The sequence below is a fragment of the Lissotriton helveticus genome, chromosome 8 (genome assembly GCF_964261635.1).
Source record: "Lissotriton helveticus chromosome 8, aLisHel1.1, whole genome shotgun sequence".
Lineage (NCBI taxonomy): Eukaryota > Metazoa > Chordata > Amphibia > Caudata > Salamandridae > Lissotriton > Lissotriton helveticus.
This window is the reverse complement of record NC_136069.1, coordinates 1,579,164,731-1,579,188,152: the sequence shown is the minus strand read 5'-3', so window position 1 is coordinate 1,579,188,152 and position 23,422 is coordinate 1,579,164,731. Positions and strand designations below refer to the sequence as shown.

The window sequence follows — 23,422 nt, the reverse complement described above, 5'->3', positions numbered from 1 at the left end:
AATATCTAAAAAGCTCATTAATAATATGGAGGACCCACTTGGACGTATTAGAACACAGTGGAGTGCAGACGGGGTGGAGCTAGATGATGAAGACTGGACGGAGGCGATCTCCTCTCTGAGAATTTTTGCGATCCAGATGCGACTTCGTTTGGTACAATTAAAGATATTGCACAGGTCAATATGTCACAGGACCTCGCCTGGTACGATTGGGTCTCATGGAGAGTGGTGAGTGCCGAAGGGGGTGTGGAGAGCTCGGCACCTTTATTCATATTATCTGGCATTGCGCGGAAGTGCAGGAGTATTGAACAAAGATTCATGACGAGATGCAAGGTGCTTTGGATGTGGAAATACGGGCGGAGGCCCGGAGATGTATACTGAATGTGTGGGAACCCACGGACTTGAATACATACGGGAAACAATGGGTAACACTGGCGTGTATGGTAGCGAAATGAAATATCGCTCAGTTTTGGGGAGTAAGTATGGGCAAATTTTGCGGATCTGGGGTCCACGAATTCACGCGAAATGGCAAAAAAATCTGCGAGTTCACAGAAAAATCTGCGTACTCGCGGATTCGCAGAAATATATACTGGAATACTTTCTACTGGCTCACCAGTAAGTGCTAGCTCGTTGGGTAAATGTATAGTGATTTTCCTACACTGCAGCTGCGTAAAGGGCCAGAAGAGTCTCCAATGACCATGAGTGTGTTACTATGCCATCGCGCTGAAGGGCGCAGGGGTCCCTTGAGTGAGCTGTCCATCATAGTGGGTAAATGGCGGGAAGACGGTGCACACAGCTAGTGTGTGGGCGGGGCCAAACGGGTGGGGCTTCTATGCGAGTTCACATGCCTCTTGTGTGCATTAAAGGTCAGAGACCGATCAGAGCAGCAGATGAGGAGAAAGAAGCCCCTGGTCACAGGAACTGCACGGGGATTGCGCTTGTGAAAGTGAAGGATGCAAAGGCCTCCATCCAACATCACAGCTAATTTTCGACTGTAGATATGGGGAGAAAACACACTTGCCCAGCCTCGTCAAAGACCACGATTGTTTTTGGGCTGATGAATGCGTTACTGAATTTGAGCTTCAACTCGGGCACCTGCTTTATTTATATCTGTAAGTACTTCCTGTTGAGGTTTAATTTTTGTGACAGGAGCATCATGCCAGAATGAACCCTGCCCTCCATATTTATCCAAGAATACGCCATAGTTTTGAGCGATACCGCTACTCTACTGGAGTATTTTCTACTGGCTAATCAGTAAGTGCTACCTTGTTGGGTAAATGCATAGTGCTTTTCCTACACTACAGCTGCATAAAGTGCCAGAAGAGTTGTCTCCCGTGACCATGTGTGTGTTACTATGCCATCGCGCCGAAGGGCGCCAGGGTCCCTTGAGTGAGCTGTCCATCATAGTGGGTAAATGGCGGGAAGACGGTGCACACTGCTAGTGTGAGGGGCGGGCCAAACAGGCGGGCTTCTATGCGAGTTCACACGCCTCTTGTGTGTATAAAAGGTCAGAGACCGATCAGAGCAGCAGATTAGGAGAAAGAAGCCCCTGGTCACAGGAACTGCACGGGGATTGCTCTTGTGAAAGTGAAGGATGCAAAGGCCTCCATCCAGCATCACAGCTAATTTTCAACGGTAGATATGGGGAGAAAGCACACCTGCCCAGCCTCGTCAAAGACCACGATTGTTTTTGAGCTGATGAATGCGTTACTGAACTGGAGACAGAATGGGGGTTGGGAGCACACTGCCTCACAGTCCAAGCACAGTTTGCCCCTTTGCATCCCGGTAAATGCAGTACACAGTTCAAACTTACTTCAAAATGTGCTGGAGTTTTTCACCAAAGTTGGTGCAGACATTGCTGTGTATCTCAAGACACGTGTTTCTGGGTTGAGCCCATCTTCAGTAGAGAGCTTCAGTATTAGAGAGCAAAGACAAATCATCTTGGCTTGCTGGAAATGCTGCCAAGATTCTTTCAGGTCACAGTACCACTCACAGGCACACAGGTGCATCTCCAAAGCTCATCAGTTTGCTGGCTCAAGGGAGCCTATGAAACAGAATGGGGGTTGGGAGCACACTGCCTCACAGTCCAAGCACATTTCCCCCTTTACACTGCAAGGGTGTAGAACCTGCCCAGGTGTACACATTGTTCTCGACTGTCTAAGACTTGGTATCAGAGACAGTTCTTTATACTTTTCTGCAGGCATGATGTTTATCAATGCACCACTGCCTATATTAAAAGTGGTAGGGCCAGCATTCACCTTGATGTGAATTTAGGACAATGTCCAATTGACTGTTGTTGCTTTGTGTGGTAATTTCCTTTTAGAATCATGTTCTTCTTCGAAGCAGCCAATCCTACATGCACATGTCGGTCTGTGACTAACCTCACCATCGCAAATCCATCTTCCTCAATGTAATGAGCCTTTGGACGATAAATTTGATTATGATGACTTCATTTAGTTTCCACTTGCCTTAATCGATGTTGCAGTTTGGCCTTCTGGGAGTGGCTAGAGTGCTTTTGGAACTTTCTGACATCCATATTTTCGCCTCTCTATTACGCACTAAGGGGCCCATTACGATGGTGGGCGGACAATGGCCGCCTGCCACCGTAACGGTAAATGGGATTACCGCAAGAGGTGCCTATTAGGATACAACTGCCACCACGGTGGTCGCATCCTGTATATTTAACATTGGGGCAGGTGGTGCTGTGTTCAGCACCCGCTCCAATGTTAAAAAGGCATGTTGTGCATCTGCATGCACAACGTGACAGGCACCATGCGGTGCTTGCCACCTTGTGAATGCAAATGTCATCGGGAACCATGGGTAACCCCCAAGTGCAGCCACCCACCCCCCCCCCAACCCTCTGGGGGCCCGCAACGCCTTTCCACGGTGGAGTCTCCGCCATGGTAAGACATGAGACGACATCACCATATTGCTGACTTTTTCCACCGGTGGAAAAATGGCGGATAAACTTTCCATCTGTCTGGGTCCCCACCACCATTGTTATATGGCAGTGGAAATGTTAGGCAGGGGGACGATAATGGCAGGCATATCACCACCGCCATATGGGCGGTGCCGATTGGCCTGCCTTCCTAATGGACCCCTTAGTTTCATTTTCACTTTGCAAACCATCATGAAATGGTTTTCCTTCCAGCAGCCTTTGTATATTTGCTTCGATGACAGGACAATTACCTTCATGTGGAAAGGAGAATCCGCAGCCGAAACACAATTTCTTTTTCTTTGGAGTCATCACTCTGACAGGCCTCTGCCTTGTGTTCTTGCGTACTTTTCTTACTCAATGCTGATTCCTTTTTTGGTTGTTCGAGCTTCCATGGCAGTAGCTTGTCAATCAGCACATTCCTCCGCTCTTGCAGCCATGAGAACTTTCTCCAAACTAAGCATTTCTCGCAGCAGGCGTTGTCAGCATGAATCAGAGAGGCAACCATCGATCACTTTAAGACACATGGGGGGTCATTAGGAAGTCCGCCCCCACCCTAGCAGTGCTGGGACTGACCTCCTGTGGTGCGGCGGTCCCGCCCCGCTGATTAGGATGCAACTGTGGCGATAGCATCCTTCATTCCCAGCATTGTGACGGGCGGTGCTCACAGCGCCGCCTGTCACAATTCTGGGAATGCACTGCATGCATTGTCATGCACAAGGTGACAGGCACTGCGAGGTGTTCTAAATGTAAGATTTTAATTAATCATACAATAACATTTTACTTACTTGCATACTCAAGATGTAATGTAGCAGTGAAAAGCAGGTGAATATGAAGGGACCCAAAACATATAAGGCACCACAACCTCCAGAGATAAGTGTGATACATGCATTGATGTTCTAAAGCACTTGATGGTAATTAGTGTTATGGTAATAAACTATGAGCTAGCCATCATGTGGACATGCTTACTCATTTTTGAAAATTACTTTAAGTGATTATAAACACCTATAATTTACACCTATACATGCAACACAGCATTATAGAACATGAATATTTAGTAAGTCTTTCAGTGAACCAAACTCAAGAGTTCTTGATTAGGGTGGCAGGGTGTCACCTAGCTTCAATTTCTGCATCAATTTTTGGAGGGTTGCACTCTATGCCAATCCACACTATGTCACTCTAATCCACTTTACACTATGGCACTCTACACCACTGTACTCTATGCCACTGTACTCTATGTCACTGTAATCTACTGTGCACCACTCCACCCTACTCTGAAACAATGTACTCAATGCTACTGCACTCAGCGCCAATACACTCTTCTCCACTGCACTCTGCTCCACTGCACTCTGCTCCTCGGCACTCTGCACCATGGCACTCTACTCTGCACAACTCTACTCTGTGCCACTATACTCTACTCTGCAACACTGTTTGCCACTGCAAACTGATCTCTTTGCCATTGTACTGTATGTACCTGCTCTCTACGCCACCAAAGTCTGCACCACTCTACTCTACACCATTGCACTCCATAGCAATGCACTTTATGCCACTCTACACCACTGAACTCTATGACAGTCTGCTCTGCAGCACTGCACTCTCTGTCACCGCACTCTCTGCCACTGAATTATTTGCCACTGCACTCTTCTCTGCCCCACTGTACTCTATGCCACTCTATTCAAATTCACTCTGATACTACACTATATGCCATTCTACTCTGCATCAGTCCACTCTATACCACTGCACTCTACCCTGCACTACTCCACTCTTTGCTACACCACTCAACTCTACGCCACTTCACTCCAAGCAACTCTACTCTACAACACTGCATTGTCCAACACTCAACTCTACACCACACTACTCTGCATCACTCTACTCTATGCCGTGTTACTGTTCTCTATGCTAATGCACTGTATGCCATTACATTCTAAATTCCTCCACACTGTGCCACAATAGTCTACACCACTCCAGTCTAAGCCACTCTAATCCACTGTGCACCCCACTGCACTTTACAACACTGCACTCTACAGCACTCTACCCCAAACTACTCTGTACCACTCCACTCTTTGGCACTATACTCTACCCTGCAACACTCAACACCACTGCACTCTACACCAATGCACTCTATGCCACTCTACTCTACTGCACTCTATGACCATCTACTCTTCAACACTGCACTCTCTTCCACTGACATTTTTGCCACTCTAACCTGTGCCACTCTACTCAGAACTACTGCACTCTATGCCACTGCACTCTATGCCACCTCACTCTACTCTGCACCACTCTACTCTATGCCACTCTATAGCATTATATGGCCAATGCACTCTATGCCAATCTGCTCTAAGCCACTTTAATCTACTATGCACCACTCCACTCTATGCACTGTATGTCTCTCTGCTCTACTCTGCATCACTCTACCCTATGCCAGTGCACTCTACTTCATTGCACTTTCCACCACTCCAGTCTCGGCCACTCCACTCTACTCTGCACAACTCTACTCTATACCACTCTATGACACTCTACTCTGCAATACTGCACTCTAGCCCACTGCATTCTACCTTGGACCACTAAACTCTATGCCACTTTACTCTACTCTAAAACAATTTATGGTATAGCCACCGCACTCTATGCCACTTCACTCTATGCCACTCTACTATACTCTGAGCCACTCCACTCTCCGCCACTGCACTCTAAGCCACTGCACTCTATGCTGCACCACTCTATTCTACTCTTCACCACTCTAAGCCACTGTGCTCCACACCAATGCACTCTACACCACTTTACTCAAAGCAATGAACTCTACGCCACTGCACTCTACACCAACTATTCTACAACACTGCATTCTATGCAGCTACACTCTCCTCTTTTGCATTCTGCACCCTTGCACTCTATGCCACTGCGTGCTATGCTACTGCATGTTATGCCACTCTACACCATTGCACTCTATGTCAATGCACTCTACTCTGTACCAGTCAACTCTATGCCACTGTAATGCACTCTATGCGACTACACTCTACGCTACTACACTCTACCCCACTCTAATATAGTCTGCACCACTGCACTTCAGCCACACTACTCTATGCCACTGCACTCTACTCTACTCTACACCTCTACATTCTACCCTGCACCACTCCACTCTACCTTGCACCACTCTTCTCCACCTTGCACCACTCCACTCTACACCACTTAATTCCACTCCAAAACAATTTACTCTGCACCACTGCACTCTACGCCAGTGAGCTCTTCACCACTCTACTACACTCTGCACCTTTCCACTCTATGCCTTTGAAATCTATGCCACTGCAATCTACTCTGCACTGCTCTACTCTACATCACTCTTCTCTACGTCACTGCACTCTAACCCAATGCAATCTACACAACTTTATTCAAAACCATTGCACTCTACTCTAATGCACTCTATGCAAATCTACTCTGCACCACTGTACTTTATACTGATTCACTCTAGGCCGCTCTATTCCACTCTACAACACTTCACTATGATACTGCATTCTATGACACTCTGTTCCATTAAACTCTACTCCAATCTACGACACTATTCCACTCTACTCCACTCTATGCAACTCCCTCTGTGTCCCTCCATGCCGCTTTTCTCCTCTCTGCCCAGTCCACTAATCCACTCCATACCACTTGACTCTATTACAGTCTATGCCACTCCACTCTATGCTGCTTGACTCTACAACACTCTACTTCACTCTATGTAATTCCACTTTCCTATTCTATTCTACTCTATGACACTCCAATCTATGACAATCCACTATGCTCTACGCCACTCTCACTCAACAACATTCTACCACTCTACTGCACTTTGTGCAACACCCTCTATACCACTCCACTTTGTTCTACACCACTCTACGATACTCTGCCCCACTCTACAACACTAATCTGTACTCCACTCCATGCCCCTTCAATGTATGATATTCTACTCCATCAACGCTCCACAGCACTCTACACCACTTTACACCACTCCACTCTACGCCACTTCATAACACTCCACTTCACTCAACTCTACGACTCTCTACGCCACTCCATAACACTCCACTCTACTCCACTTTATGACACTCCTCACTACCTTTCTTTAACCCACTAACTGTTAGCTATGCAGAACATTAGCCATGATTGTGTACAGCATGGCTAAAACATATTGGCAACCCCAATAGCTCTTGCACAAGCGTTACCTATTGGCTTTACCAACGCTTGTTCAGTGAGCAACCACAGCCTTGTCTCAAAGCACTGCAGCACAAGTTACAGAGAATATTATGTTTCCGCCTTTTGCTTATGTTATGAGTAGCGGTGATTAATTCCCACCTAATGCTCAGCTTTATCACTGGGAGACAATACCTGTGCTTGGCAGAAGATGGCTGTGGGACTCCCCAGGCTAGGTTGGGTTTTCTACCACCTTTGCTCCAGAGCAGGCATTCAGGCGATGTGCCAGTTCTGTACTTAAATACTAAGTAGAAGTAGATCAGCAGTATGTTGGTCTATTTATGGGCAGGGTCTTTGATTTCAGTTCTTAGTCGGACAGTGAGAGGCAAGGAGACTTTTTAACATAACGGATTTCATCCCTGATGCCCTGTTGAACATAATACCCCTCCTTGGACGTGTATTCCTATTGGAGTACTATAGAGTGAGTCGGAAAACTTGATACTCCTATTTCATACACATACTTCAGTCCTAAGGAGATAAGAACAGTACCCTCAGCAGGAGAGCTATCTAACTTGACAGGGAACCAGGAATGCCTCTATGTAACTTAACAAGGAATACTGGAATGAAAAATCACTTCTTGTTTGCATGTGCTGCTCCTCAGATTGAAGACTCCATACAGCTGCTCCTGTCTTGTGTTTGCTCTTCTCAGGTACTACACTCATGCCTGCCGCCATGATGGGAATCTTTGTTGGCGGGGCAATCATGAAGAACTTCCAGATGTCTCTTAAGCAGTGTGGAGCCATGTGCGCCGTTGCACTGTCCGTATGCATTGCCATATGCCTTCCCACCATTCTCCTTGGATGTCCAACACCGACATTTTTTGCACCAGGACACGTGCCGGTTGGAAGGTAAAACAAGTTTCTAGTACTGTCAAAATGTTAATCAAATCTGCAACTCTCTTGTTTTTCAGTGATAATATTGGTGCCTGTTCACAAAGGCATTTTAGTAGTAGTCCTCTACTCTAGTAATCTTTTATGGGCTCTCATGAGCCTTTGTGGATTGGTCCCAAATATTCTGAAATGCGAATACACTGGGAATATTCATATAAAATGAGTAGACTTGAAAGGAATGTGCCCTCTTTGTGTATCAGGGCTGATTCATAAATGCACATAAGAGTCCCGAACGTAGTCCTTCTCAAACATGCAACTATTTCTGTGAATCAGCCCCATCATGTTTCCTCTTTTACAAGAATACACCGTGACCCTTGTGCACTAAAGACAATTAGCACATCTCTTATGCATACTTTTTGCAACTGAGTAGTGTGATATGCGTTCCCCAGTGCCGCAGGGCATCTAGAGCGTGGAGGGCGGGGGCACCCCGCAAATGCTCTGTAGCCCAGGCCTCAATGCACAAGAGACTATTGATGCACGCCCAATTATGCACCGGCTCCATTGTGCTACCTGGGATGATAGACTGGCCTGCAGATCTCTACCCACAATAGTAGAAATACCCATTTTGAGGTACATGCCCTTAAATAACCATCCGAGCAAACAAAAGTGGTTTTAAATCTACTACAATCAGTGTCCCTATATGAATTCTGCCTTCTGCTGTGCCAAGCCTAACCTGGTGCATGGGAAGGGAAGAACAGGATGTGAGCGGGTGCATGCACTTGTGTTTGTTAATGAAGGGCATACATTTTTCTTCATCTGCTAGTCCCATGTACAACCTCTGCAAAAATTTAGAGTAAGACTTACTTGTATACGGTCAGCAGACATTTTGCATATGCAACCGATTTCTGCAAAGGTAGAAACAGCTCTGGAAATGGGCCATTGGGCAAAATGCATTATCTTTTTAACCTGCATATACTTTTTTCACAGAAGGGTTAAATCAATTTTTTGCAAACCTGGTCTTAAATTTGCAGTGATAGCTCTTTTTCACTAAGCTCCTAATGAGGAGTGCTCTGGTATGTTGGTGTAAAAAGTACAAAGCGTAATACCGCTTCCAGAAATTCAAGCAAAGTAATACTGCATGACTTGTAATCCTGTGTCGGCCTAAAACTCACACCTGCCAAAATAGGAGAAACAGACAACTCAGTATGGGGCAAGAATGTAGACTTCAGAAATGTGGGATCATATGTATGACCCCAGTTGCATCACGCTTACACCATGCACAGTGTTACATGAGCGACAACTGAAAATTTAGATTTATGATGCTGTGCAAGGCCACTTTGTCTGGCCCTGAGTGGCTTCATGTTGCAAAGTCATAATTTTATGCTGACTGGTACTGGTGGGAATTGATTCTGACTGTATCCTAGGCTTTTTTAGGCAGGCCCAGGACCAGTGCTATAGTGAAAACACAGTGAGAATATAGTGAAAACGCCTACATACATGAGGGTACACTATAAATTAGGGTACACTTATAATTGGCATGACCTACCCTAAAAGACTCTGTACATAATAGGGCAGGGGTATTAAAACTACCTTTAAGTCCCTAGTGTATAAGGCATGACTGTTTAGAGGCCAGCAGCCCTTATTACACTTGCATGTATGGACTACTAAGAGCCTGAGGTCATTTTAAAAGCAGCTCTGTGCTGATAAACTGTTTTTAAATGTAAATTGTGTCCAAACCCGACTTTGGTGGTAGGGGCACTTAGATTTGATATTCTACAATATTTTGGTATATTAGGTACCCCCAGAGGCTCATAAACTTATAACACCAAGAGTACCTGGAAGTCAAGAAAATATATCTGTCACTCAACTGTTAGTCCGACACCAACACCCTACAAGTGATAGTATAGTGTGCACAAACAAAATGATAAAGCTAGGTGAAAGAAAAGCACAAGAGCAGAGGGAAAAATTCCCATCAGAGGCCACACTGTACCGCCCTATTTAGCATCATTTGGGTGCCCCTTTGCTCACGAGGCAGAAAAAGTGGTCTCAGTAGTATCACTGTGACCAAATGTAAATGTAAATGTGCTCAAGGTGCAGTAGGTTATCGAAAATGAGTATGACTACTGAAAAAGCAGTGTAAAAGTATGTGAAAAGTGAAAACTAAAAATTGAATAAACTGAGTAGATATCAGTAATTTATTATTATCCCCTAGTTTCCCAAGTCTAAAAACAGAGTGAAAGGCACAGATTTAACATAATATCTGTGGTTAGTAGTGGTCAACATGTTTCAGCATATCGGCGAAAGATTTTTCAATGCATTCTTCAGGACCCGATGTTATTTAACTACTGCTTTTCAATGTGAGAATTAAAAGATATCACCTGCACAGGTCAGGTTGTCCGTTCAACCACACACCATTAGTTGTGGTTATTGCGCCTCACCCCACCTGGCTGCAGCTCAGGTCTAAGGGGAGCACGGCTCTATCCGTCGATGTCTCCTGGCAGTCTTCCGAACTGTCTGGGGGGGCCTCTGCTCTTGTGCTTTTCTTTCACCTAGCTTTATCATTTTGTTTGTGCCCACTATACTATCACTTGTAGGGTGTTGGTGTCGGACTAACAGTTGAGTGACAGATATATTTTCTTGACTTCCAGGTACTCTTGGTGTTATAAGTTACATTGATTGGGGCATGTACCTTGTGGAGGTCGTTAAACTAGCCCTCGGACCCCCCGATCATTTTGTTTCACCCCCAGAGGCTCCCCTGGTACCCCAGTGGTGGGGAGCAGGTAAGTGTCCAAGGGGTGGGGGTCAGGTATGTATAAGGGGGCACTTTCCGCATTGTGGTAAAGTGCTTCCTGTGAGAATTTGGCCTGGCATATGCTGTCCCCTATTCCAGTGGGCACCTTGCACCAGTCCAAACAACCCTTACTGATGGTAGGTTAAAGGCAACCTTTAGAGAAAGCTATCTTAGTGGTAGCTGTGGAGAGCAGCCTTCAGGCTAAGTCTTGGAGTAATGTAAAGCATCTTGTTTTACCAGTCTATAATCTTGTGAATGATCAAATGAAAGGAGAACCACACCAGGTATATATATAAAATATATGTATTTATTTTAAACAAATCCCTCTAGTCTCTTTATGAGGATAGAGGCAAAAGTACTTTCAGTAAACTCAATAACACAAAGTAAATTAGCACAATATACATTGAGCCCTAGGGGCGTACTAAACCATATATCAATAAATTTGTATAAGAACCACGACTTTGCATAGATACAAGGCCTATAGCCTTGAGAACAGTTGGGGCCACCAGGAACCACCCAAAGTAATGACACAGAGGACCCACGGGGGACGCTTGCAGTGTCAAAACAAAGCAGCGAATCACCATTAACTTCTATAGGGAAAGTCGAGGTTGGAATTTTAAGGATAAAGGACACTTAGAAGAGGACTTGGAGCAAACCCCTTTAGAACTAGATGGTTCTAGAGTCAACACCCACAAGACCACCTGAGTAATTGATACCTCACCCAGGGAAGCTGGGTGCATAAGTGTCTTTTGATGTCGGGTTACATCGTCCATTTCAATGGCGATCTGCTGCAAAGTGCTGCTGGCGTCCAAGTGGAAAGTGTCCGGAGGGATCCAAGCCTGGATCGAGGATGAGAAGAACCTGAAAGCAGAGGGGAAAGAGTCTGGGTCACTAGCCAATGACCAGGGGCACGATAGTCGAATGTCCACAGATGTCGGGTGCTTGCAGGTGAAGAAGGTGAAACTTGTCTCTTCAGCCACGACGACCAGGAGGCGTCGACTATGACCAGGTGCTGGATTCGAGCTGTCCATGAAGGACATCCAGTGCTGCGGTGTCGGTGCCTGGATTGGACCCAACAAGCCTTGGAAACAGCAACCGACGCAGAAACCAGAGATTGGCTTCGGTGCAGACCAGCAAGGTCTGAGGGACTCACCCTTTGGTGGGGAGTCAGGGCACATCTGGAGCAACCAGGGAAGCCCAAGGAAAAGTAGAGTTACCTTTGTGGGGACCAACCAGTCAACGGACCAGGAATCGCGACGGAGCCTCAAGTGGAAATGCAAGAAGCAGGCCTACGGAACACTCATGGACTGTAGGCCCACAATCTTTGGTGCAGATGGTGCTCAGGGCTTGGGCTACAAGTAACCCAATGTACAACTTTGGGAAAGTTCGTGAAGTTGATGCACTAGCAGTTGTGCACAGTGTCCAGGAGTTCCGGTCCCACGTCACTCGTGAGGGCTGTGGGTCTCAGTTTTGCTGGGATTGCATTTTGGCCTCTGAAAAGTCTGGAAGTCCATGTCCTGTGTCACAAATACTTTAGAGTCCGGCATGAGCTTCAGAAACGCAGACCGGCAAGATGCTTTGTTGGTGCCTGTTTTGAACAGGGGAGTCACTCCTTGACCCAAAGGGAGATTCTTCCATCCTCTAGTCTTGAGTACAGCATCGAAGTTCCAGGATTCAGTTTCAGAGTTTCTGCCAGGTGTAATCTAAAGTCCAGGGTTCCCTTCCTTATACTAAGAAAAGGGGTTGGACATACTCTGGGGACCCACCTATGGGAGGGTCTGAAAAGAGGGGTGGCTACACCCATTTCCTTTGTCCAGTTTCGCACCAGAGCAGGGGCTGGTAGCCCCTGCAACCAGTTTGAACTGGGCTATACACAAGGACACCAAATGTGCCTCCCGTGCAGACATCAAAGCACTCTGAGAGTACACCCACCCAGCCCCAATACACTAAAGCCTGTCTGGGAGGTGGTTATACCTCCGTATGACAGGAAACCTATTGTCCAGGCTTCTCCTGCCGGAGTTTCGGTCAGCAGCAGGAGGCCAGACTCGTGTCTGTGGCTGCAGCATCCATTTTGTGATGCTGTGGTTCGCTTAAACTATTACCGGGCAGACCAGTGTGTACATGCCTTCTCCCTCTAGAAGGGTGGAATTCTAACCCAGAAGAAGTGCCGCAACAACATCACTAACAAAGATCTAGCTATTTTGAAAAAAGTATCGAGGTATAACAACATTGTCTGTACTAAAGCTGACAAAGGCGGAGGCCTTGTTATCATGAATGCTACCATGTATAACCAAACAGTTCAAGAACATATCAGTGACAATAACACTTATGCACCCCTACAACATAACCCAACTAATGAATTCACTCTGAAACTCACAGAACTCATCACCAAAGCTAAAAATGATGGCACAATTAATGACAGGACAAGTAAATTCCTCATCAAGTCACACCCAAAAAGCCCATCATTTTATATGATGCCTAAAGTACATAAAAATCTCCTTGATCCACCACTACGTCCGATAGTTTCAACAAAAAACAGTCTACATGAGCCCATTGGTCAATTCATTGACCGATTAATGCAACCCACAGTACAACCGATGGCTACGTATTTCCGAGACACTACCGACTTTTTGTCTAAACGGAATTCTTTGGAACTGGACAACGATGAACAACTTATACTATGCACCGCAGATGTGAAGTCACTTTATACTTCCATCCCCCACGGGATGGGTATTGAAGCCATGGAAGAAGCTATACTCACGACTGACTTTGACCCACAGTTACAGACCTTCCTGATGGAGCTCATCATTTTTACTCTGTACCACAGCTACTTCAAGCACAATGACACCTGGTACCAGCAATTAATTGGAACGAGCATTTGCAATTGCGCTACCCCAGTGTACGCAAATTTATTCATGAAATCCTATGAAACACAAAACATATTGACAGACCCAATGTGGACGGACAACCTTAAATTGTTCGTACGCTACATAGATGACATATTCATTTTATGGAGAAACTCAAGGGAATCATTAGAACAAATGCTGATGAATCTAAATGCAAGAGACGATTGAATCCAGTTTACTTGGGAAATCTCTACAGAGTCTATCACCTTTCTAGATGTACGGATAAACCTACAGCATGGCAAAATTGAAACTGAAATGTATAGAAAAAATACAGACAGGAACAACACCCTTCATTATCTTAGTTTTCATCAAGAACCTTTGAAACGACATTTGCCGATATCATAAATGACGCGGGTCAAAAGGATTACATCGGATGCACAAAAAGCCAAGATAAAAATTACAGAAATGGGAGAAACATTTCGTGAAAGAAGTTATCCAGATGCCTTGATCAAAGAAGCTGAAAACAAAGTTCATAATATGCAAAGATCTGACTTAACAATTAAACAAAAAAAACAAGAAGACAGAATGACTGTGGTATCAAAATAGTCCACTGTGAGTATGAATTTCAAGAGAATAATTAAAAAACACTGGAACATTTTGAAGGCAGAACCAGATTTCAAACATTCTTTTAACAATTCTCCTACTTTTGCCTTTTCAAGAAATAAAAATCTTGGTGAATTGCTAAAAACCACGACGGACGTTAACAAAAGATATCGTGGAACTCGCCCCTGCCTACAATGTGGCAATTGTAATAATCTAATCAGAGGCCATTACATCACCCATCCTATGGAGGGCCATAAAATCAAATTGAAAGTAAACGCAACTTGCGACACGACTAACGTAATTTATATGCTGAAATGTCCATGCGGCAAGGTATATGTTGGAAAGACGGAACCAAAGATCAAAACCAGGTTGAATGTACATAAGTCGAACATCAGAACTGGTAATGTAAAACCATCAGTTGCTGCACATTTTGTTGAAGCCCATCACAATGCTTCCCAATTACAATTTGTGATACTTGAGACAGTGGAAAAACAGGAAGGTAGAGTAAATAACCGTTATTTACTACAAAGAGAGAATCATTGGATGTACTTACTGGACTCCAGCAAACCGAACGGTCTAAATGACCGGACTGAATTTATGTGCCACCTATAGCTTGCCATCACTGAATAGGTCCCCAGGTTTGTTCGGGCCCATGGACTTGCTTCAGGTTTGGATATATTGGTGGCCGATCTGACCTATTTTGTTTCATGTAATTTTTCCTTTTTTTAACCATTGAACATGGTCTATTAGTATTATTTTGATGTATACTTTCATGTTGGTCCTGTCCATCACCCATGCTTTGTGCTATCTTTTTTACATGTACAAGTGATTACTTTATTCAACCAGTTTCCTTACGCTCAACAGTTCGTGATTGGTGGGCATCTGATCACGGGTTCGGAACTCCAACCAATCACGTCACATAACACAGAGGAAAATACCGCGCACGCTTCTAATATCTACCGCAATTGACCGCTTCGCGTTAGACGAAGAAACATTCACGGTTGGGGTAAATCTTGAGGAGACGCTACGTGTCCCCTAACTAAGTTTCAAAAGTTTATAAACTAACGGTTACACTGAATATAATACAAGCGATTAGGGAACTAACACGCTCTTCTTTCAACAGCTTTTATATAACTAGACGACAAAGTGAAATTGATAGAATAACACGTGAGTGATGTCGATTGGTTATTTTCTGTAACCAAGCACACTCGGGCTGCACTATGGTTTTGTCACGACTTTTTTGCTCGTTTAAAAACTTATGTATGATTTTGTATGATATTTGATTTATAGACATTTTGAACAGCATACCTTTTGTCTTGCTTCTAGTAGTTGTCCCAGATGAAGGGCTTTTAAGCCCGAAATGCATTGGACTCAACAAATGATTATTCTTATTGAATGAAACAAATTATACGAATGAATTTATGAAAGAAATATGAACTTATGACCATAAAATAATATCATTTCTCACAAATACGCCTATAAACTTTTATTCATATTAACTGCTTGTGGAGTATTCTAACCACATAAGAGTGTGCGCCGGGGGATGCTTACAACATCTTGTTGGAATCACAGTTCTTGATGGAATTCTAACCCTGCCACCAGGACTGGCGGGGGGCAGGTTAGGGTTCCAAAGTGTTTGACACCAAACATGACATGTTTCCATGCAGCCATTCAAAGTTAGCATTAAGCGCGAGGTTATAATGCACTTAAGAGTATATCGGTTGGCTGCATCACAGTACAGCTTCAGAGAATTAATTCCGAAAGCTGTAGATGGGTCCTCCTCATGCATGGACACCCCCTCACACAAAACCAAGCAGTCTGCCTTCAGGATTGATAAGGCCTGCCATAGGAGTGACTGATAGGTTTATATGTGTCAGTGATGTAAGGTAGATATAGGTAACCTATATCTTAGTAAGGGGTGCATGTACCACCTTACCCATGCTGCAGTAGCAGTCCATAGGGGCCATTTTGGGAGGCTTCCCAGGGGTGGCATAATACATGCTTCAGCCCTTGGTAGGCCCCTGGGGTACCTATGCCCTTAGTACCGAAGGTACCATATACCAAGGACTCACATGGGTAACCCAGTAACCAATCTGGAGTGTACTTAACGTACATGCAATCAATTTAGAGAGGAAGCAGCTAGGATGGGGCCCTGAATAGCAGGATCCCAGCCAAACTAAGTCAAAAACCATCAAAACACCAGAAAAAAACTGGGGGCAATCATGTAGTCAGATTCCACCTTCCTACACTTCCCAAAATCGACATTTGTGCTAGGACCACAATGGTGTGAGGATCTACACTATTTTGACATATTCAGTAATCCACTGAAGTCTCCCCTAGGCGTCCCTGGCATCAATCAATCAATCAATCAGGTCATTTATAGAGCGCACTACTCACCCGTAGGGTCTCAAGGCGCTGGTTTGGGGGGGGGGTGCCGTTACTGCTCGAACAGCCAGGTCTTGAGCTTCTTCCTGAAGGAGAGGTGGTCTTGGGTCAGGCGCAGGTCGGTTGGGAGTGAGTTCCAGGTCTTGGCGGCCAGGTAGGAGAAGGACCTTCCTCCTGTTGTCGCTCTTCGGACGCGGGGGACGGCGGCGAGGGCGTGGTTGGTTGATCTGAGGAGGCGTTTGGGGGTGTAGAAGTTGATCCGGTTGTTGAGGTAGCTCGGGCCTTGGTTGTGTAGGGCTTTGTGTGCGTGGGTGAGGAGACGGAAGGTGATTCTCTTGTTGACCGGGAGCCAGTGCAGGTCTCTCAGATGTCCGGAGATGTGGCTGCGTCGGGGGATGTCGAGGATGAGTCTGGCCGAGGCGTTCTGGATCCGCTGGAGTCTCTTCTGGAGCTTGGCGGTGGTTCCGGCGTAGAGGGCGTTGCCGTAGTCCAGTCGGCTGGTGACGAGTGCCTGGGTGACCGTCTTCCTCGTCTCGGTGGGGATCCACCGGAAGATCTTGCGTAGCATGCGCAGGATGTTGAAGCAAGATGAGGAGACGGCGTTGACTTGTCTGGTCATGGAGAGGGAGGAGTCCAGGATGAAGCCCAGGTTGCGTGCGTGGTCCGTCGGTTTGGGTGCGGTGCCCAGGGCGGGGGGCCACCAGGAGTCGTTCTAGGCGGAGGGCGAGGAGCCCAGGATGAGGACCTCCGTCTTGTCCGAGTTCAGTTTCAGGCGGCTGGTCGACATCCATTCGGCTACCTCTCTCATCCCTTCGTGCAGGTTGGCTCTGACGGTGGCGGGGTCGTTGGTCAGGGAGAGGATCAGCTGGGTGTCGTCGGCGTAGGAGATTATGTTGAGGTTGTGTTGGCGTGCGATGGCCGCGAGGGGGCTCATGTAGACGTTGAAGAGGGTGGGGCTCAGTGAGGATCCTTGAGGGACGCCGCAGATGACTTTGGTGGCCTCTGACTTGTACGGTGGTAGGCGGACTCTCTGTGTTCTTCCGTCGAGGAAGGAGGTGATCCATTCCAGTGCCTTGTCCTGTATTCCGATGTTGCCGAGGCGCTGTACTAGGGTGCGGTGGCAGACAGTGTCGAAAGCCGCGGAGAGGTCCAGGAGGATGAGGGCCGCTGTTTCTCCGTTGTCCATCAGAGTTCGTATGTCATCGGTGGCAGCGATGAGGGCGGTCTCGGTGCTGTGGTTCGCTCGGAAGCCAGACTGTGAGGGGTCGAGGGATCCGTTCGTCTCGAGGAAGGCGGCCAGCTGTTTGTTGACGGTCTTCTCGATGACTTTGGCCGGGAACGGGAGGAGCGAGATGGGACGGTAGTTCTTGAGGTCGGTGGGGTCTGCTGTGGGTTTCTTGAGAAGAGCGCTGAGTTCGGCGTGCTTCCAGCTCTCAGGGAAGGTGGCGGTGTCGAAGGAGGTGTTGATGATGTCCCGCAGGTGGGGTGCGATGACAGTGTCGGCCTTGTTGAAGACGTGGTGAGGGCAGGGGTCAGTCGGAGATCCGGAATGGATGGAGTTCATTGTGCGGATGGTGTCTTCGGTGCTGATCGGAGTCCAGGTGCGGAGGGTGGTGGTGGGTGGCGTTGTTGCAGTTGTGGCTTGCGTTGGTTGGTTGCTGAAGCTGTTGTGTATGTCCGCAATCTTGTTGTGGAAGTAGGATGCGAGGGAGTTGCAGAGGTCTTGCGACGGGTTGATGTCATTGTTTCCGGCGTTGGGGTTGGAGAGCTCTTTCACGATGTTGAAGAGTTCCTTGCAGTTGTGTGCGTTGTTGTCCAGCCGGTCCTTGTATGTGTTTTTCTTGGTGGCGCGGATCAGTTGGTGGTGTTTCCGGGTGGCGAGCTTGAGGGTGGTCATGTTGTCCGTCGTTGGTTCTCTTCTCCAGGCTTTCTCGAGGGCTCGACAGTTCTTCTTGGAGCTCTTGAGTTCTTCGGTGAACCATGGTGTTTTTCTGCTGCAGCGTCTTCTGGGCGGGGTTCTCAGAGGGGCGAGTTCGTCCGCGCAGTTGTTGATCCACTTCGTGAGGTTGTCGGCGGCCTGGCTGGGGTTCGCTGAGCTGGCGGGGGGGTGCTGGCTCAAGGAAGCGGTGAGCTGGTCGGCTGTGATCTTGTTCCAGCTTCTTCGGGCAACCTGTTGCTGGTGGTGGTGGCATGGAAGGGTAATGTAGTTATAAGCATGGTCCTAATAAAATATATTTTATAGGCACTGGTGCTGGAGAAATTGGACGTTTTATTTTCCTCATTGTAGATTCCTAGCAACACATGTTAAAATTGCAATAGTTTATGAACTTATAACTACCGCTAGGAATCCACGAAAAATATAATTGAAGAACTTAGGAGAATGGTATTTATAAATCCAACTATATCCTATTGTTGAATTTATCTTAAAGCATACAGAAAATAAGTTATAAGACTTTCTTGGCGGTAAGCCAAAATTCAGCCTTCAAATGGTCTGTCCTGATTGGTCAGAGTTAACAGGATTTGCCAGGCTGCTTTGATGAAGTGATAAGTGGCTCACCCCAGAGAAGCTAATCTGTTGGAATGAGCCCTGCAGCAGAGGAATACCAGGGCAGGGGGAGGCGTCGTAAACCATGGGGCTTCAAAGATAGGACAGACAGGAATAGCCAGGTCCATCTATCCCCATCCCTAAGACTCAGCCAGATGGCAGGCCTAAAGAAGGAATTTGCAGATGTCAGGGGGAGGAGAGCTACGGAAATTAGACTTACTGGATGTTGGTTTAGCAAACTTTAGCTCCTCTGCTGAGAATTCAGCCACATTGAATTTTGGATAAATAGTGCTTTCTGAGAGACCATCCTGCCACACTTTGAAGGAAGTTGTCATGCTCTGGGGTGTTGTCCTCTTAGGGCAGAAGTGCCTTCCTGTTTGAGCCCAGAGAACGCGCTGAATAAGTATCTGAGATTGGCAGAGCCTCTCAGATCTGCTGCTTGAAACTGAGAGAAGAAGAATGGTCCATGATGGAAGCTTGATTTGCACCAACCAGGCCCTGCACTCTGACTGACTATGACTGATGAACAATATGGAACTAAGCACTGTGGACCTAACTTCTTCAAGAGTAATAAAGAGCTACAGGTTAACAGAACTCACCTGGAACGTCGCCACCAATAATCCCCAGCCTGAAGTGTGTATGATTGATTAGTAAGGGTTTTGTCTAAGGGGACTGTGGGAACTGAAGTCCAAAACTTTTGAGGACCATCTTGGAGTTTTCAAACCTTTAGATTGTGTTATGGACACTTTGAGACCCCCAGAAGAACTTCATGAAGAAGTTCCAGACGTTGGGAGAACTTTGGAGCAACTTTGGAAAAAAGCTCCATAAGTGGACTGACTCAACCTATAAAGCCAAGCTAGCGATCCTCAACCGCGAGCTGGCCTGCTCTGCTGGTTCATGCCGCTGAAAAGTTCATGAGGTCTGACTTCCAGAGTTTGACCGGGAGCTCCCTGGAAAGCAAGCTGGTGAACCCTCCCCGAACCCGGCCTTTTGAAGAGCATTGAGTAAACCCAGCAGAAAAAGCTCCAGAACAGTTTCTAAGTCTAAAGGTAAAACCTCGACCGGCTCCACCATGAGAGTCAAGCTACCCACCTTCAACTGCGAGCCAGCCTGGATTCCTGGTTCTTCCCGCTGACAAGCTCTGAAGGACTGACTTCCATAGTTTGCCAGACAGGCTGTCGTAAGTCAATCCTGCAAACCCTCACTGAACTCTAGACTGGTGGACAGCCTTGAGGGACCCTGGCGGAAAGAGCTCCAGGAAAGTTTCCAAGTCAGCAGGTAAAAACTTTGACAGAGGTCTACTGCAACGAGTAGCCACACAGGGCTCCACCGCGGTGGGCCTGAAACTTCGACTTTGTACTGGTCTAGCATGACCAGATGTCCCAATAGGTGCTATAGGTTTCTATGGGCTATATAGTGCTAAATGTGTGAAAATAGTGAAAATTCCTACCTCCAGATCCCTACATTGGATTTGTGTCATTTTAAAGATACAAATATTTCCTATTTCTATGGTGTTGGATTTTTGTGTGGTTTGTCTTAATTATTTACTGAATTGATATTTTTATATGCTTTACACACCTGCCTCTGAAGTTAAGCCTGCCTGCTTGCAGCCAAGCGACCAAAGGTTGAGCATAGAAATAATTTTCTGAGACCTTTTCTGAGCCCTAGACTTTGTTAGTGGCCGTATTGCCTGTGGTAAAGGGATGTTTACCACTGTTAATAATCCACTTTCCAACATTTAGTGTTCATCGGTGTGGATGAAAACTTGTGTTTAAAAAGTCAACTATCGCTTTCTCCACAGTTGAGGTTCCTTGTTAAAATATGTTGTATGTTACACTACTGGGCCCGCAGATAAAGAAACATGGGTCCCCCGCCCTCCCTGTTACAGTATGGGCAGTATAATCCCCCCTTATCCCACAAAGGGATAAAAATTGCCCGAAGAGCCACATATTAGATGTCACAATGCTAGGGCCCACAGAGTAAAAACAAGGGTCCCCCCTGCCCCCCTTATTGCAATATGTGCACTACAATCCCCCCTTAACACACACAGGGATCAGTAGTGCCAAAGGAACCATAAATAGGTTCAGTGTTTCATGCTTCCCTAAAGGTACCATGCCGGCTCTTCAGTCTTTATTCAGAGACATGAAGAAACAGGGTGAACTGTACAAACTCCTTTCAGATCTCAGAACCATATTGGGATTCTGAGATGAAGAGTGAGTCGGCGAAGCGGCAAGCACAAATCACAAGTCGACAATGGCCATATACCGCCTAAGGGTACATACTCTATAATATCAGCCCTATTCAGGATTCTAATCAGAAGACGCACAGCAACGGAGGCTGCCATTTATCTAAGCAAATCCGTAAGGGAATAAACTGCTAAGCACTACATTGATTGAGGACTCTAATACAACAGAGGCAGAGAAGGAGTATTACAAGGTTTGCTCAATCCGAGAAGATAGAACATTCGTGTAAGGAAACGGATTACTGATGAGTCCTGAAGAAGTCCTTAAATAGGACGAAATGCGTTGGCTACCTGTGAAGAAAAAAGAATAAAATTCAAGGAATAAAGTTATGTGTGAATAATTTCACTTGGTGGAACTAAGTCTTTGCTATTAATGTGTGCGGATCAAATCAAGTCTGTAAACCAAGGAACCACAAATAGGTAGCACAAAAACCAGGGCCGACAGAGCAAGAATACAGGTCTATTATCTTCCATATTGCAATATGAGCTGTAGGCTCCCCCCTTATCCCGCAAAGGGATTCCAAAACACCCGAATAGCTACTCACCGCACCGAGTATTCCCACAAAACGCCAGGTTCTGCGTCTTGGGCTGTGTAGTGTTAACCGCAAAATGGCACTATCTAGCTAAAGATGTAAGGTGTGTCAGCGTGCAACAAGCATGTCAAGATTCCTAAAGGGATACCTGTGAATTAGAACTCAATAAAGCGCATGCAACATTTAAAGGCATAACTACTAGTTTAAAACAAAACCGTAGGATATACACAAAGGAGGTAAATATCGAGGGCAGAAAGAAGAGAACATATTGGGATGCCTGGGCTTGAAACAATATGACTCTGTATGTAGGCGGAATGAGAAAAATACCCCATTGCACATGTAGAAACATAATATACATAATATAATATGCAATTTCGTGTCCAGGTCTAGTGTGGAAAAAAGAGGATTACCTGGTAAATGCCTGTACATTTCAGTTCAATAAAGTGAACACACTATTTGGAGGTATAGCTACTAGTTTGAAAGAAAACAGTAGACTTTACGCAAAAAAGGTTATTTGCGAGAGCTGAAATAAACAAACTGTAGCTGCTCCCGCAGCTGCTAGGGCACTGCTTGGTGTGTTTACCAGAGTGGGTTATCCAAAAGAGGCTGGTTCAGATATGGGCACACACTTTCTGTCCAGCTATATGCGAGCAATGTGGGATGAATGTGGTGTTAACTAAAAGTTCACCACCCCATGTCATCGCCAAGGCTAATGGTCTGATGGAGAGGTTGAACAAGACCCTAAAGGGCATGATCAATGGGTTGTCTGACAAACTTAGGAGGAGATGGGATGTTCTCCTCCCATGGCTACTGTTTGCCTACAGAGAGGTTCAACAAAACGGGATGGGTGTCAATCCCTTTGAGTTATTGTTTGGATGTTTGGAGATTCTCTGAAAGGCCCATTGTGCCTGCTGAGAGAGTCTCTGGAGAAGCCTCGCACAGAAGCAAAGGTTAATGTGCTTTATTATGTGCTAGGCCTGAGCTACAGAATGGTAGAGCATATGTACAAGGCAGGCAGGAAACCAGACGCCATCAAGGAGTTCATGAAGCTCTGGTTTGATTAGAAGGCCACTATGCCTATGTATAATTCAGTAATATATAACAAAGGAAGGTACTTGGTTATGTATTTCACCTCTATTTATTTTATGCGGAGAAGAAACAATTCAGGGCAGCTGGTGTGGGTGTTTGAGCTTGTGGTTCCCAGAGTCCTCCATGAAAAGTATAATGGGCCCAATCTAATCCTTGAAAAGAAGGGTGCGGTTACCTATCTGATCGACTTTGGCACCCCCAGGAATCCTTACAGTGTCCTGCATATGAATAGATTGAAACCCCAGCATGACAGGGCAGATATCACCATGTTACTGGTCACAGATGAGGGAAGGTAGGAGGAAACTGAGTCAGTGCAAGATGATTCTGTGGAGGGAGGTGTACTCTCTCCCACATTGACAGGCCAGTGGCACAGAGACGGCAAGCAGGTGCTTGAGCAGTTTTCTG

The 23,422-nt window shown here is 46.1% G+C and overlaps 1 protein-coding gene across 3 annotated transcripts in view; it reads left to right on the top strand.

The window, feature by feature from the left end:
• Positions 1–23,422, top strand: part of LOC144773524 (solute carrier organic anion transporter family member 2B1-like) — a 619,417-nt gene that overhangs the window by 405,897 nt on the left and 190,098 nt on the right. For all 3 annotated transcript variants that reach the window (XR_013599997.1, XM_078658585.1, XM_078658586.1), the window contains exon 10: positions 7,803–8,001. Coding sequence is in view for 2 of the 3 variants with exons in the window: in XM_078658585.1 (XP_078514711.1) it covers positions 7,803–8,001 (199 nt within the window). In the remaining variant the exon portion in view is untranslated. The remainder of the gene's footprint in view (positions 1–7,802; positions 8,002–23,422) is intronic.